The sequence below is a fragment of the Myodes glareolus genome, chromosome 10 (genome assembly GCF_982192425.1).
Source record: "Myodes glareolus chromosome 10, mMyoGla1.1, whole genome shotgun sequence".
In the NCBI taxonomy this organism is placed as follows: domain Eukaryota; kingdom Metazoa; phylum Chordata; class Mammalia; order Rodentia; family Cricetidae; genus Myodes; species Myodes glareolus.
This window is the reverse complement of record NC_142035.1, coordinates 87,731,622-87,748,279: the sequence shown is the minus strand read 5'-3', so window position 1 is coordinate 87,748,279 and position 16,658 is coordinate 87,731,622. Positions and strand designations below refer to the sequence as shown.

General features: G+C 47.2%; 2 protein-coding genes and 1 pseudogene across 4 annotated transcripts in view; 2 read left to right on the top strand and 1 right to left on the bottom strand.

Moving 5' to 3' along the window:
* Nucleotides 1-286: 286 nt before the first annotated feature.
* Nucleotides 287-16,658, top strand: part of Acp2 (acid phosphatase 2, lysosomal) — an 18,215-nt gene continuing 1,843 nt past the window's right edge. The window contains exons 1-11 of one of the 3 annotated variants that reach the window (XM_048428299.3): nt 287-309; nt 7,184-7,279; nt 7,835-7,921; nt 9,495-9,647; nt 9,743-9,841; nt 9,921-10,010; nt 10,460-10,592; nt 11,381-11,463; nt 11,568-11,674; nt 11,771-11,946; nt 13,888-14,769. In XM_048428299.3, coding sequence (XP_048284256.1) covers nt 7,841-7,921; nt 9,495-9,647; nt 9,743-9,841; nt 9,921-10,010; nt 10,460-10,592; nt 11,381-11,463; nt 11,568-11,674; nt 11,771-11,946; nt 13,888-14,021 — 1,056 coding nt within the window. In that variant the 5' untranslated portion in view covers nt 287-309; nt 7,184-7,279; nt 7,835-7,840 and the 3' untranslated portion in view covers nt 14,022-14,769. Of the gene's footprint in view, nt 310-6,481; nt 6,622-7,183; nt 7,280-7,834; nt 7,922-9,494; nt 9,648-9,742; nt 9,842-9,920; nt 10,011-10,459; nt 10,593-11,380; nt 11,464-11,567; nt 11,675-11,770; nt 11,947-13,887; nt 14,770-16,658 lie in introns of those variants that run through there. The other 2 variants (XM_048428297.3, XM_085696559.2) reach the window with 2 other exon arrangements.
* LOC125396509 (U6 spliceosomal RNA) lies at nt 3,635-3,732 on the top strand (annotated as a pseudogene).
* Nucleotides 14,861-16,658, bottom strand: part of Ddb2 (damage specific DNA binding protein 2) — a 26,090-nt gene continuing 24,292 nt past the window's right edge. Inside the window, exons 8-10 of the mRNA XM_048428296.3 lie at nt 15,733-15,897; nt 15,548-15,593; nt 14,861-15,273 (exon numbers count right to left, since the gene is read on the bottom strand). Coding sequence (XP_048284253.1) covers nt 15,209-15,273; nt 15,548-15,593; nt 15,733-15,897 — 276 coding nt within the window. The 3' untranslated portion in view covers nt 14,861-15,208. The remainder of the gene's footprint in view (nt 15,274-15,547; nt 15,594-15,732; nt 15,898-16,658) is intronic.

Below are 16,658 nucleotides of genomic sequence, written 5' to 3'. Positions count from 1 at the left end.
CTTGAGCCTATACACTGTCAACCCTTTGAATCTTTGTTTCCATATACAAACCCTTCCCTATCTCTTTGGTTTCTGACAGCAAGTCCAGGAGGGAAGTAGACAGGGTAAATGACTCCATTTTACAGTGTGCACTGATGCTCTCTTGAGAGCTTGCCAAAGACCACACAGTTAGTGGCCAAGTTGAGGTCAAAATCCAGATGTCCTTTCTCCAGGCCCGCAGATCTCTTCCTGTGTTCAAGTCTAGAGCATTCTCGGCTCTGAGAAAAGTTCTGAAATGGAAGAAGCCAAGGCTGGTGGTCAGCAGGACTGGTGGGTTGCAGGGCTGGCGGTCAGCAGGGCTGGTGGACTGCAGGGCTGGCAGTCAGCAGGGCTGGTGGGCTGCAGATCTCTGCAGATGCTTCAATTCAGGTATGAGAAGCAGGAGTTGAGGTTACTGCTGGCTGTTCACCCCCTGCCTCATTCCCAGTTTCCTGCTCATAGGCCCTTCCTGTTTTGTTGTGAACTCCAATTCCCATGGGTCCACATTAAAGCATAGGACAGGGGCCAAACAAGCAGCCAGTGGGACCAAAACAGAGATGAACGGGGCAGGAGGGAAGAAAACAGAGGAAATGGGAAAGAGTGAACTGGTTGTGGGGGTGGGGCAGAAGGAACAGGGTGGGGGAAGGGCGAGAAAACTGAAGTAGAAAGGGGCTTGGTGAAGAGGAGAGGAAGCACAGGCTGAGCCAAGGGAACAGGCAGAGACTGGGAACACGTGAGGGAAGACGGCAGGCTGCGGGGGTGTTGCAAAATCTGCCCATGTATTCATTTCTCACATTCAGAAAAAGCCCCTCCGGCAGCCCCCATCTGCAGCTTCTGCCTCTGGCTTTTGCTCTTGTTCCTTCTCATCACAAGGTCACCCCTCACAGGCCTCCACCCTGGTCTGGGCACTTGTAAATTATGTGCACAAGGCTCTCCACTCTTCTGTTCCTTTCCCTATTTTCACAAGGACCTGTCATCCTGGGAAAGTAGAAACCAAGGACAGCAGTGCAGAGATTGGGACAGCTCTCTCCTTTGCCCAAGTTCCAGCCTAGTAGCACACTTAGAGATGTCCTTGATATATCTTACTTCAAGGAACTTGAGATGTAACATTGGTCTGAAGCTCTGTGATATATTTTCTTTTTGGTTTTTCGAGACAGGGTTTCTCTGTGGCTTTGGAGCCTGTCCTGGAACTAGCTCTGTAGACCAGGCTGGTCTCGAACTCACAGAGATCCATCTGCCTCTGCCTCCCGAGTGCTGGGACTAAAGGCATGGGCCACTGCTGCCCGGCTTGTGATATATTTTCTAGGGGTTAAAAAAAACAGTGTCCCTCATCCGTTCCTAATCCTACGCCTTCCCACGACTGCCTAACCACTTTTTCAGGGTGCTTCCCAGGCCCCAGGAAGACACATACACAAGTCCATCTGGAGCCTACTAACCCAGGCTAGAGGCAGATGCTGAACAAGCAGGTCCTCCCCACACCAGGGAGGCAGCACAGCTCAGTTTCCTGAAGGAGAGGCAGCATTGCCAGTACCTCACCACCACAGTTACCTATCCCTTCAGGTTACAGGTGTTGGAGGAGCTTGGCACAAAGAGAAGGGAGAGGGGAAAAATGGGGAAAGCTAAAACCTGTTGATGGTATCTCCACAGACTTTCCAGTGACTGCCCCAAGTCAGGGCAAGCAATCAAGTGGTCAGCAGCTAGAAACACACATGTCCTACTTCACTGGCCCCACCCTCATGACACAGTCCCATTCACCCACAGTGCTAAGGCCAAGGCATCCCAGTCCTATGGGCCTTTCCTATGTTTTCTTGACTCTCACAGGAAGCAATATCCCTGGGAACATCCTTGAGGAATCTTTTTTTTTTTAATTATTTATTTGTGCCGGGCAGTGGTGGTGCATGCCTTTAATCCCAACACTCGGGAGGCAGAGGCAGGTGGACCTCTGTGAGTTCGAGACCAGCCTGGTCTACAGAGCTAGTTCCAGGACAGGCTCCAAAGCCACAGAGAAACCCTGTCTCCAAAAACAAAAACAAAAACCAAAAAAAAAAAAATATATTTATTTGTAGTGCATTGGTGTTTTGCCCACATGTATGTCTGTGTGAGGGTGTTGGATCCCCTGGAACTAGAATTGCAGACAGCTGTAGCTGCAATGTGGGTGCTAGGAATTGAACTCAGGTCCTCTAGGAAGAGAGTCAGTGCTCTTAACCATTGAGCCATCTCTCCAGCCCCATCCTTGAGTACTCTTACAAGTGATATCTCTGATTCCTCTACCCCAAACTTCCAGAGGTGGCTTCTCAGCCTAGAAATAGCATCATCCACGAGCCCTAGTCAAACAGACCAGTAAATAACCCCTCAAAGGCAATCTTTCCCGCTAAGCAGGCCATAAAGTAAGGTTTGCAGAGGTGGGCTGGGACAGTTACTGTTTCTGGATCCTTCTTCCAGTACTCTAGATGAGTAGAAAGAAAGGGAACCATCTTCCAGAGCCCTGGGAACCCACTCATGCTGGCTAACTTCTGTCCAAACTCCTAATCACAAAACAAAGAAGAATCTAGGAACCCATTTCCTAACTCTGTATGTTCAGACAGGATATAGAACACAAAGAAGAAAAGTAATATTGATTTAGGCTTTTCTTCATAATATTCTGTATGTGTTATCATTTCATGTTTTTTGTTTGTTTGTTTTATTTTGTTGGGTTTTGTGTGTGTGTGTGTGTGTGTGTGTGTGTGTGTGTGTGCTTTGAGACAGGGGGTTTCTCTGTAGCTTTAGAGCCTGTCCTGGAACTAGCTCTCGTAGACCAGGTTGACATTCAACTCACAGAGATCCACCTGCCTCTGCCTCCTAGGTACTGGGATTAAAGGCATGTGCCACCACTGCCCGGCCATTGCATGTATTCTTACGGTAAATCTTAGGAGGTCACTAACAAGTTACAAATATCAGAAACCGAATACAGGGAAAACTGATTCAAAAGCTTCTGCTCCTAATGGAGAAAGCTCACCAGTTAAGAGCCTTTGCTGCTCCTACAGAAGACCATGTTCAGTTCCCTGTACCCATGTTGAGTGGCTCACAACCACATGTAAGTATGAAGGATTTTCATTCTACTTTGGTGAGCTAACGATTTACATTCTGAAAGCACAATGCCCTGGATAATTTTTTAGAGTAAACATGATACTAAAATTTTTTGTTTGTTTTTTGAGACAGGGTCTCCTGTAGCCTAGCCTGGCCTTAAACTTGCTATGTAACTGAAGCTGTCCTTAAATTAATCTTCCTGCCTCAATCTGCCATGTGCTGGGATACTAAATAAAATAGTCTTAAAACAACTCCATGAGATGTATGTGGAGGAGCATGCCTATAATACCAGCACATGAGAAGCAGCGGCAGTAGGACTTTAAGTTGTAGGCCTGCCTGACCTACAAAATGATATGCACTTGTCAGTTAGCCATGTTTTGATCCCACTTATGGGAAAGGTTTCCTTCGGGAAAATGTCAAGCTAGTTTGGGGCTACCATATATAATTTAACAATGCAGTTTGAGCCGGGCAGTGGTGGCGCACACCTTTAAGCCCAGCACTCAGGAGGCAGAGGCAGGCGGGTCTTTGTTAGAAGACACTGTCCACTAGAGTGCTCTGTGCAGCACACACTAACATTGGAACAACACAGAGGGTTTGCATACCCTACACAAAGATGACAAGACAATTTGGGAAGCAATCTTTATTTTCGTTTTTCTTTTTTTTTTAGAATATTTATTTATTTATTATGTATACAATATTCTGTATATGTGTATGTCTGCAGGCCAGAAGAGGGCACCAGACCTCATTGCAGATGGTTGTGAGCCACCATGTGGTTGCTGGGAATTGAACTCACGACCTCTGGAAGAGCAGGCAATGCTTTTAACCTCTGAGCCATCTCTCCAGCCCCCTTATTTTCGTTTTTCAAGACAGGGTTTCTTGGGCTGGAGAGATGGCTCAGAGGTTAAGAACACTGACTGCTCTTCCGGAGCTCCTGAGTTCAATTCCCAGCAACCACTTGGTGGCTCACAGCCATCTGTAATGGGTTCTGGTGCCCTCTTCTGGCCTGCAGGCATACATGGAGGCTGAACACTGTGTACATAATATATAAATCTTATAATAATAATAATAATAATAATAATAATAATAATAATAATAATAATAATAATAATAATAAAGACAGGGTTTCTCTGTGTTGTCCTGGCTGTCCTAGAACTCACTATGCCAGCCTGGCCTCAAGCTTAGCAAGCCCCCTGCCTCTGCTTTCTCAGTGCTGGAATTAAAAGGATGTGCCACCACAGCTCAGGATATTTTATACTAAGGGGGTGGGCTGGTGAGATGGCTCAGCAGGGAAGGGCACTTGCTGTCAAGCCTGACTACCTGAGTTCAGTCTTTGGAACCCACACTGTAGGGGAGCATGGACTTCTGGGAGCTGTGACTGATCTCTACACATGCAACACACACATGGATATTAAAAAAATAAACAACTAATTATATACCAGTCAGAAATCAGAACACTTACATTTCAAACTAGGTGTGACAACATGCTTTGGACATTTGGGAGGTAAGGCAGGTCAAAGCTAGCCTAGGCCACATAGCGAGATCCCAATTCTATATGAAAGAAAGAGAGCGAGAGAGGGCAAGAAGACTGCTTGTCTGAGTCGTGCACACTTGCATGCCAGTGCACACAGGCCATGTTGGAGGGTCTGAGAACCTGTCTCAAAAGACAAATAACAACAAAGCCAAGCAAGTTTGAATTCTCTTAACTGTGAGCTTAGGCAAATCACTTCTCTCTGGGTTGGCATCCTAATCTAAACCTATGGAGGATCTTTGTGAATCACTTGATATTATATGCAAAATTGTATTCTATGTTCATGTTTGCTCACTTTTTCTGGAGAAAGGGCTGATTTTTCATATGACTTATAAGGGAACCTGTGGTTAAGAAAGTTAAAAAACTAGCTGGGTGTGGTTGTGCACGCCTTTAATCCCAGCATTCTGGAGGCGTTTAAGGCCAGCTTGGTCTAGAGTGGGTCCAGGACAGTCAGAACAACACAGAGAAACCCTGCTTTAAAAAACAAAAACAACAAAACAAAACAAAGGTTGGAGGGCTGACTTAGTTGTTAAGAGAACTGGTTCTCTTCTGGCCTGAGAGAGCTCTGTACGCGTCCCACAGGTACACATGCCGGCAAAACGTCCATACACAGAAAAGTTTCTTTGTGTTTGTTGTTGGTTTTCCGAGATGGGGTTTCTCTGTGTAGCCCTGGCTGTCTTGGAACTCACTCTGTAGACCAGGCTAGCCTCAAATTCGGAATTCTGCCTGCCTCTGTCCTTGTGAGTGCTGGGACTAAAGAGGAGTGCTACCACCGCCTGGCTAGGGTTTGGGGCTTGTTGTGTTTTTGTTTCGTTCTTTAGTTAAAAACTAGCTTTCAAGCCCTCTTAGTCTACTTCCTCAGTCTTTGTCGAGGTGACTTTGGAAGTATACAATTTTATCTGGAGTCCGGGGACAGTAGTTCTCCTCAGACTTGGCAGATATACTGAGGTGGGCTTGCTTACAGTTGGAAGAGCTGCATCAATACCGCGGGCCTAAGATCTGACCTGAAACTGTGTCATTATAGGGTTTGGAGTCACAAAATCTGGAAGCCAGACTGGCTACCTGCCCCTAAATCCTTAAGGATAATGTCTGACTCTTATTCAGTGGGAAGTCCGGTTACATGCCTGCATCAAACTACAGCCCCAGCTGTCTGAAATTCCTCCCATGGGAATTCGATTTGCAGTGGGTCTGGGAAATCTGAACAACCTATACAATTTAACTCCCCTTAGCGGAAACACGATGTTTTGAGCATAATTTAATTTAAATATGGGCAAAGACAGGGAAGGCTGAAACTGGGGAGTGAAAGGGAAACTAAAGGTTTGTGCAGGAAATGAATGGTAGACTAGACTGCGCCATTCTCAGGGAGTCCAAAGGGCTGTTTACATGCAGTGCCCTACACCCCAAACAAAGCCACTTAGGGAAACAGCCAGCGTCAAGACTCAAACTACACACAGAAGACAGGAATAGAAAGCGAGGCCCTATATTTCCCCACACCTCGTCCCAATTCTGCACCAGCTGAGGCTCCGGGATCACTCTCAGAAGCACTCTTCGAGGGAGACGCTAGCTCTCCAGGTTAAGATGACGCCCTGGGCAAGCACCAGCCTGGTAGTGAAAGAGATAAGCTTGACCTAGGGCATTTACAAAACAAATGGGTCCTTAAACCCTTTCGGTTCGAAATATTGCGCTACATTCCCCAGCTCGTCCATCATCGCCGACCGTAAATTCCAAATTCTGCTTTCATCCACCGGACACACACGCACACGCGCGCGCGCGCGCGCGCGCAAAGATGGCGAAGAATGCACTTCCGGCAAGTGTCCTTACGAATGCATCCGGGCGTCTGCAGCAGGTACCGCCCAAGGCGTTCCGGCCCCTTTGCTGCACAGCCAACAACGGTGATGGCGGGCAGACAGTCTGGTTGGAGCCAGGCAGCTCTTCTTCAGTTTCTCCTTGGCATGTGCCTAACGGTGATGCCACCTACCCAGGCCCGGAGTCTGCGCTTTGTTACCTTGGTAATGGGTGACGAGTCACCGACGGGTTCTCCAAAGCTGAAAGGGCAAAGGGCGGCTATGCTAGTAGGAGGGGTAGAGCTTGTGCTCTGGGGTCGGGGTCTCACTTCTTAAGGAGAAAGAACTGGTTTAGGAAGCAGTTGGCCTGTGGTGGATTGCTAGACTGGATTCAGAATTGATTTGGAGCCCTAGGCCATTTTGCAGAACGGGGCGACCAAGTAATGTTAGGGTATATTCTTCCCTGGGATGATTCTTCCCAAGGATGGGAATGTAATTAAAAGGTTGAGAGTCACCCATACAGACGACTTAGAAGATCTTTGCTTTCCCAGTCATTGCCCTCCTCCTCCTCCTCCAGAATGCATTGCTTGCACTACTTGTGCTTCTGGCTTTGCTTATTATCTCTGGTTACATTGCATGGCTTTGAACTGGGGTTCTTTTTTCGTTACTTAGTGGAAAGGATTCCAAGAGGGTGTGAGATTCCCTGTCCTGACGTGGGCAGAGGTGGGCCCTGTCCTTAACCAGAAGACCCTTCTGATCTGTAGACAAACCATTGTTTTTAACTCAGCTGTATCGACATGGAGATCGGTCACCAGTGAAGACATATCCCAAGGACCCCTATCAGGAAGAGAAATGGCCCCAGGGTTTTGGTCAGCTAACCAAGGTGGGTCAGAGGCCAACCTACAGGGCCTCGGAATATGCTATGATGGGTCATGTCTGGAGCACAGAAACTTAGCCTCCCTACACTGCTAGTTTTCCACATGGGTTCTTATGGATCAGATGTCTATTTTACTGTTGTTTTGTTTTTGTGGTTTTGGAAGTCAAACCCAGGACCTTGTCTATGCTAAGTACACTGAACTATTTCTCTGGGTATGACCAGATTTCTTTTTTAAAAAAGATTTATCATGTATACAGTGTTCTGTATGCCTGCAGGCCAGAAGAGGGCATCAGGTCTTATTACAGATGGCTGTGAGCCACCATGTGGTTCCTGGGAATTGAACTCAGGTCCTCTGGAAGAGCAGCCAGTGCTCTTAACCTCTGAGCCATCTCTCTAGCCCCTATAACCAGATTTCTTAAGAATACTGTGTGCCCAGGACAGTGTCATTCATAAGTGACCTCTTAACTTTGCTCCTTGCCAAGGGAAAAATGCTTAAATGTCATAGGACCTGTGAGCCATCCCTTCCTTTTAGACTTTCTTAACCCTCAGGTTTGCCCACAGGAGGGGATGCTGCAGCACTGGGAGCTAGGCCAGGCTCTGAGGCAGCGCTACCATGGCTTTCTGAACACCACTTACCACCGCCAAGAGGTAAGACTGGGAACTTGATCGGCAAGAGGAATGTGATTTTTGGATTATTTTCTGACCTTAGAGAATCTAAGGGTGAGGCTAGGCACTTTAGATTTCCTCTTGAAATTTTGGTCCATGGACAAAAATTTAAGAACTGTCTAGAATACTGCTCTGGAGTCTGAATTGTCTCTGTCTGGGAAGAGACAAAACTGGCCAAGAGTCCAACTCTGGTATAGGCAGGGTCTGGTATCGTACTTCCTGATTATAAAACAGCAAATGGCTGTCTATCCAGACATCCAAGGCAGGCACTGTGCTAGTGCTTTTCATAGAGTGATGATCTCTGTCTCCCTGGAGCTTACAGTGAAAACTGGCAAGTGTGCTGGCTCCTGTGTCCTCTGCCAGTGTTAGAGACAGCTGTTCTGGGGTTTCTGCTATCAGCCACTACTGTGTCAATCCTTTACATGTTACTGTTCCCTAAAGGCCCAGCTCTACCCTGAGCTCATCCTTCCCTATTTTCTTCCTCCCTTTACACAAGCCATCTCTCTCTGTTCCTTTTTCCTGGTCTCTAAGTTCATTTATAAAGGGGAAGGAGTGTGGTGAGGAGTGATATTCCCCATTAGGACTCTGGGGTGTGGCTTTTGTTTAATTTTTATACAGGCTCTCACTTGTGTAGCCCTGGTTAGTCTTGAACTCAGTGATCTCCCTGCCTCTGCTTCTCAAATTCTAGGATTAAGAGTATGTACCAGGCTGGGATTAGAGGCTCATATCTTTGATCCCAGCACTCTGGAGGTAATAGCAGGAGTTTGAGGTTAGCCTGATCTACATAGTGAATTCCAGGACAGCCATTGCTACATATATAGTAAGACCCTGTCTCGGGTTTGAGTGGAGTGAATGTGTACTATTATGGCCAACAAGGACTCTGATCTTTTTTTTTTCCAGAGTGAAGTTTGATATTTATTTAGTGGGTTACGGAAGGGGGAAGAGAGGAGAGAGAGAGAGAGAGAGAGAGAGAGAGAGAGAGAGAGAGAGAGAGAGAGAGAAACAGAGAAGGGGGAGGGGAAAAGTAGGGAGAAGGGAGAGACAGAAGCTGCCTCTTCGAGAGAGAGAGAGAGAGAGAGAGACGGAAAGGCAGGACTCTGGTCTTGATGGGAGACAAGCCAGGTATTAAAATCTCTCAGGGGGGCTGGAGAGATAGCCTAGAGGTTAAGAGCATTGACTGCTCTTCCAGAGGTCTTAAGTTCAATTCCCAGCAACCACATGGTGGCTCACAACCATCTGTAATGAGATCTTGTGCATGCAGGTAGAACACTGCATATTATACATAATAAATAAAATAAAATCTCTCAGACGTACCAAATGAGTGCTTTGATGAACAGGAAGAAGTGTTTGAACTAGAGCCATTCCCACAGACTGGTGATAGCTCATAGCTCAGTGCTTGGAACCTTGGGGAATAGGGAGGATCCAGATAGGCTGTGTATGCATGGTAAGTTTAAAATGTGCTGAGTAATCATCCAGAACAGGTTTCCCCTGGGACTCCAGTGAGAAGCCAGAGTGCTTCTGCACACAAAGAGAGATTTGTGTTGCCAATTTACAGGTTTATGTGCGAAGCACTGACTTTGACCGTACTCTCATGAGTGCTGAGGCCAACCTGGCTGGACTCTTCCCTCCCAGTGAAGTGCAACGTTTCAACCCTAACATTTCATGGCAGCCCATCCCTGTCCACACTGTGCCCATCACTGAAGACAGGGTAAGACTGGCCAGTAGTGAGAAGACTGGAGTGGAGAAGGGACAGCTATGGTCATGGCCTACTGATCCAGACTTCTGTTTCTCTTTAATTTGCAGTTGCTAAAGTTTCCATTGGGTCCATGTCCCCATTATGAGCAGCTGCAGAATGAGACTCGGCAGACATCAGAGTATAAGAATATGAGTATTCAGAATGCAGTAAGTGGGGGCTGAGGTGTAAGTCATCAGACTGTGCTTTACTCAGAACAGTACTGATCTTCTGATCCATTTTTCTTAGCAATTTCTGGACATGGTGGCCAATGAGACAGGGCTTACGAACCTGACCCTAGAGACCATCTGGAATGTGTATGACACACTCTTTTGTGAGGTGAGCTGACCAGGGTGCCTGTTGGGATTACTCTTCTCTCCTCAGCATGGTCCAGATCTCTAGGGCAATAATAGAGCACATTGCTTGGCTACTGCCATCCCCACTGGGAAGGCCCAGCAAGCCAGTGCTTATGTAACCTGGGAACTTCCCTCCTGGGTAAAAAGAACCTCGAAGTGGGAAATGGTTTACTAGTTGTCAGCACTCTGTATCCTTCTCCATCTAGAGCTCAGTACTGTGAGATTTCTTTCTGCTGAGTCTGCACTCCATGCTCGGGCTCCCTTTCCAATGCCCTGCTGTCTGCCATGTCTGCAATAGCCCCTCTTCCTCACCTCTGCTCTCCTCTTCCTCCCTCACACACACAGGCACCTTCCCCACCTGGGGAAGAAAGCCACCCCTGGAGAGGCTCTGGCCTAGGCCTAGGGAGCTAACCTGCCCGCTGCGATACACAGCAAACACATGGGCTGCTCCTGCCGCCCTGGGCCTCACCCCAAACTGTGCAACGTCTGAGCCAGCTAAAGGACTTCAGCTTCCTCTTCCTCTTCGGGATCCACGAGCAAGTACAGAAGGCCCGACTTCAGGGTGGTGAGTGACACACACAGCAGGTCACTGCCCTCCCCAAACTCTCCAGCATTAAAAGTCTACCGTGGGAGCTGCTCACACACTATTCCGCCTGAGATAATTCTCTGCTCTTTATAAACAGATCTCCCCTTTGTCATCCCTGCTAGTCACCAAATCTCCTGGTTCTCTAATATTCGGCCCAAGTTACAGGTCTCACTATGTAGCTCTAGCCAGGCCAGCCCCAAACCACAGAGATCCACCTGTCTCTGCCTTCCGAGTACTGGGATTAAAGGTGTGTGCCACATCTGGCCTGCCATTCTCACTCTTAAGTTTAAGCCATGTCAGAAGACCCTTTCTCTCTTTCCTAATTGCATGTCTCCCTCCAGAGAACTGCTAAGGCCCTTGGAGAAAAGGCTGAAGGCAATGCATGTGCCAGTTACTTCATTTAAGCATTCAAGTGTATGCATTCTCAAACCTTTGACAATGCAGTCATTTTCAGAACCTGCATACTGCAGTTGCCCTGACATGCCCACCATCTCAGGTGCTGTGAAGCAGTCTTAAGTTTATATTGTGTTCATACTGTTAAAGCAGTCATGATTAGAGCCTCCTAGCTCAAGTTTAAGTACTAATAACTTGCTTTATCTGTGTCCTATGTAAACTTGACAATTCTTAGCAGTTGGCGGTGCAGAGTTCCAGGATGGTCTCTATGAACTGGAAGAGTTCTCTGGGTTGGTGACTAAGACTAGCAGATGATTAGAAAAGCGGATCCGTGACAGTTCAGGACACTGACACTTGTGACTTCTCTTCCTCAGGAGTTCTGCTGGCTCAGATACTGAAGAACCTGACACTAATGGCAACCACCTCTCAATTCCCTAAGCTTCTGGTTTACTCTGCGGTAAGCTCCAAATCCCTAACACGTTAGTGTCAAACCAGGAATTGGGTATTTTCCCGATTCCATTCCTGGGATGCAGAGGAGCCAACAGCCCTTCTCCCTTACAGCATGATACTACCCTTGTTGCTTTGCAAATGGCACTGAACGTCTACAATGGGAGACAAGCTCCCTACGCTTCCTGCCACATGTTTGAACTGTATCAGGAAGATGATGGGTAAGTGGAACTACCAGGGTGTTCCCTGAAGGCAGCCCAGAGACTCAGTCCTGGGCATGGTGAGCATCCTCCGTCTTGCCTCCTGTTAACTCTCAGGAATTTCTCAGTTGAGATGTACTTTCGGAATGACAGTAAGAAGGCACCCTGGCCTCTGATCCTGCCTGGCTGCCCTCACCGTTGCCCACTGCAGGACTTCCTTCGTCTCACAGAGCCTGTCATCCCCAAGGACTGGCAGAAAGAGTGCCAGCTCATAAGTGACACTGCAGACACAGGTGAGCTGCCACCTGCATCTGTGCTAATGTCCTGGGTCAGCCATCTTCCGCCTTTCCCTGGACAGCCTCTTCAACCCTAATACTGTATTTATATACTCTCCATTCCTCACCCTCATTGCCCTGCCACATGTACCAGCTTCCCTGCTTGTATAAGCTAGTAGTCAAGTTCAGCCTCTCCACTTACTCTGTGTTGGTCTCTTCTCCCCTTCATTGGGAATATGCTCCCTTCTCTACTGGATCACTCCCATTGCAAAGCGTAACAGACTTCTGAGACTCACTTTCTCTCTGTGATCCCTTTGGGTAAAAATCTTCAAAGAGTTGCCTACATTCTGGCTTTACTTCCTCAGACTCTTATTATCTCAGACTGACTTGAAACAGTGGTGTCACCTTTTACTGTGATGATCGATTTAGTCAGCTTCTCTCAGCATTGCACACCTGTCACTCCTTCCTTAAACATGTTTTCTGAGTGCTGCAGACATGGCTCAGTGGCAGAAGCCATGGCTAACATGTATGAAACCCTGGATGCATTCCCCTACCCAGCACTGCAAAACAGTAACATTTTCATGACTTCTGGTCTTTACTATAACTTCCTTCATGGTTTTCTTTTCACTGAACAATGAATGACCTGAGGCTTGTCCCTAGCTCTTTTCCTATCTATCCTGAAGAAGTGGTCCTAAGACCACATGGCTCCCCTACCTCATCTCCATGGTAAGTTAAGTTCCACTTGTGTAGTATGACTTACAGATTTATGACTGCTGCTGACTTGAGGCCTCTTCTTTATATAGGTTGAATGAGGCATCTAAGTTGTCTAAAACAGCATCTCTTCCCCTGGGATCTTCTTGTTCATCAGTTTAATAGATGCCACGTTAGTCCCATAGCTGCATGACCTAACACTAGGTATTCTCTTCCTCGTCCTCCACCTAGTCCCACAGATTCTGTCTGCCTGGCTTCTTGGACACTGAGCTCTTGCCTCTCCAGCCTAATGTTCATTCTGGGTCTATTCTTGTCTCTACCAGTCTCAACACAGCAGAGTTAATTTTTTTAAAAAAATATAAATTGAGGCTAGAGGTATAGCTCAGTTGGTAGAAAGAGCACTTGCCTAGCACACAGAGAAAGGTGAGTTCAGTCCCCAGCACTGGGTGTGGTGGTGCACACCTTTAATTCCAGCACTAAGGTGGAAGGAGAAGGATTTAAAGTTCAAGGTCATCCTATGCTGATAGCCAGTTCCAGACAGTCTGGGCTATATGAGATCATGGCTTTTTTTTTTTTAATTTTATGTGTGTGTGTGTGTGTATACTAATCACGCACCAAACTCAAGTTCTCTACCGTGACCACCCAGCCTGCACTTGGCCTGGTTGTCTCCTGTTTCCTAGCGCCCCTTGCTTACTCTGCTCCAGTGATATTTTCTTGCTGAATTCAGAACCCCAATCCTACTTCAGTATCAGGCCCTTTTGTACGTGCTTGTGCGCCTGTGCCCCCACCCTGTGGCACTCTACTCTCAGATCTGTTTTACTTATTTTGTTTGTTTTTTCCAAGACAGGGTTTCTCTGTGGCTTTGGAGCCTCTCCTGGAACTAGCTCTTGTAGACCAGGCTGGCCTCGAACTCACAGAGCTCTGCCTGCCTCTGCCTCCTGAGTGCTGGGATTAAAGGTGTGTGACACCACCGCCCGGCCTGTTTTACTTCTTGACTCCAGGTCTCTGCTCCTATTTCCTCAGTGATTTCTTTTCTGAGTAACTTACCTTGCTCATTTAACATCACTAATGTGTCATTACCATCAAATGCTTGTTTACTAGAATGTGAATTCCATAAGAGCAGACTGTCTTGACCACCTTTGTAGATGCATGTTTTGTCCAGACAGGACCTGGCATGGGGTAGTGCTCTGTGTTTGTATTTGTTTGATGAATACTAATGTTACCTTTCTTTTTCCCTCCCCTGCCCAGAGGTGATTGTGGCCTTGGCTGTCTGTGGCTCCATCCTCTTCCTTCTAATAGTGTTGCTCCTCACTGTCCTCTTCCGGATGCAGGCTCAGCCTCCTGGCTACCACCATGTTGCAGACAGGGAAGACCATGCTTGACAACCACTCAGTCCCCTTCCTCTGCTTCCTAGGGGAGGTGAGCTGATCCCAGCACTTAGCCTCCCTGATTACCTAAGCCCAGGTGAATGAGTGAGGCTCTCCTGGGCTATGACACCTGTGACTCACCATCTACACGCCTGGTGTTTACCATGTGCTGTGCTGGACACTGGCTGTGACACCTGTGACTCACCATCTACACGCCTGGTGTTTACCATGTGCTGTGCTGGACACTGGCTTTCTCCAGATGGGATCTGTCTCTCCTATACTGCCTAAGGACCTGAGATACAGACTAGCATTCAGTTTCCGCTCAGGACCTGGGATACAAAAACAAAACAAAACTGAAGCCGGTGCTTGACCTGCCTTGCTCTTCCACCAAGCCTTGTTCGTTGTCTTCTAGCCCACATCTTTGGCAAATGGCATAGAGGACATTGTCCCTTGGTACTTTTTTTAGAGGCAAAAACTGCAAATCACTGGGAGTGTAAAATGTGGCTATTAAGGAACTGGGTCATCCAACAGCAGAGTTTTCCTGTGGCTGTGGCTACTGTTAGTGTCAACTCTTGGCTTGAGCAGGGTCTCAGGCAGGTCTGAAAGATGTGTGTACTGTACCTGGATGAGTGGGAGGACACAGGCAGGAGAGACACATCATGAAGTGAGTCTCCCGCAGCTGGGCTGTGCTCTTCAGAGACTCTGAACTGGACTTGTTTGTTTAGGGCTGCAGGGACTTGGAAGAAATGAAGGTCTGACTGAGTGCTGGCTCTGTGCCTTTCTTTTCTCCCCCATTCTGACATCCAAGGAGCACTCTTACAGGTTGTACTAGATCTGCTCAGAAGCCCAGCTGCTTTTGGTTTTTTTAGTTGGTGTACAAAGGATATGCTTTTATTGGCCGTGTAAAGACTGAACATAAACTTTAAAAAATTCCCTGGTTATTCTGCTACCACACATCAGAAAAAAGAAAAGTACCTTGGCTCTAGGATAAACTTAGACTAAAGACAGCAGGGACCCTTAGGGCAGGACCTTTGCTCCTTTTTCTGGAGCAAAATCTAGAGCAGTAACATGCCGATATCTTAGTCCCACAGTATCCCATGTCACAAGTGACCCTACTCCAACCCTGTTGGGTACGTCTGGTCCTCTTCTCACAGAATTTCTTCCCATTTGTGGAGTCCAGCTGTTGCTGTCTCATACCCTCTTCACTGTCTTTTGTGATATTTATGTGACCTGGCTTCCTCTTGGTTCCAAATGAGAATATGATAACCTAGAAGAAACAAGAAGTCTGACTGACACCTTCTGTTACTGTCTCAGAGCTTGGGACTGTCATGGGGAGCTAGCAGACTGGATAATATCCTCACACTGTCATGACCAATATAAAGCCAGATGGGTGATCTGGGCCAGAGACCACTGTCTCCCAGATTTCTTTATTGCCTATGCCCTGGGATGAATATGGCAGGGCTAGAGTGAATTTAGCCTCTTTTGAAACCTAGGGATAGGGTCAGACTTAGACAGTCTCAGATACAGTTGCTTTTACTCACCCATGGCAGTGGCCAGTGTGTCCCCCATAGGATTGAACTCATTGAGCTGCAAAGGTAAGAATTTCAGTGTGAAAGTGGGGTGAAGGCAGTACAGAGGCAGAAGGGTGCATGGGGATATATTCTGATCAGAAAGGTAGCTCAACTCCCGGCTTCCTCCCATCACTGTTTGCGGGTTCAAGTCTCACCGAAGTGATACCAGAATATCCTGGATCATAGAGCTGACACATCATCTTCCCCGAGTTTCCATCAAACACATCTATTGTCCTTAGTTCATAGGGGACACAACTTTTGAGATTAGGATCTGGGTATCGGCCCACAACAATGAGGTTGTGCCTCGGATGCCAGGATGCCTAGGAAATGGGAGAAGTCGGTCAGAACATAGAGACATCAGTTTTTTTGAAGCCAGGGGAGACGACCCAGTTCGTAATGGGCTTGGCACACAGGTGGACCCATGCAGAAATCTTGTCATGATGGAGATAGGATACCTGGGACTTGCTAGCCATCTAGTCCCACCAAATCAGTGAGAGACCCCATCTCAAAAATAAGTAGGGAACAGCTGAAGGAGATACCTGATGTCAACCTCTGGCCTCAACACACACAAAATATTCTTTAAGAGCTGGATATTTAGTTCTGTGGCAGAGTACTTACATAGCATACACAAGACTGTGTTTGGTCCCAGCATCACACATACACATGAGTTGTGTGCTCTCTCTCTCTCTGTGTATATGCATATTTTTCCCAAAACTTTAACTACTAATAAGGCCAATAAGAACCCAAAACCGCATATAAGACAAACATGAGGGTCAGCTAGATGACTCAATAGATAAATGCATCTGACCCCAACCAAGCCTGACAACCTGAGTTTGATCCCTGGGCCTATGTGGTGGGAGGGAAAAGCAAATCTGACCACTTTGCCTACTGTGGCATGAGTATACAGGCATGAAATTCAGGAATGTGGGCTTAATTTTTGAAAGGTTTCTCTGTGTAGCCCTGGCTGTCCTGGAACTTGCTCTGTAGATCAAGCTAGCCTTGAACTCACGGAGATCTACTTGTCTCTGCTGTGCTGGAATTAAAGGTGTGGGGCTTCACTGCCCAGCTTCTATTTTATTTT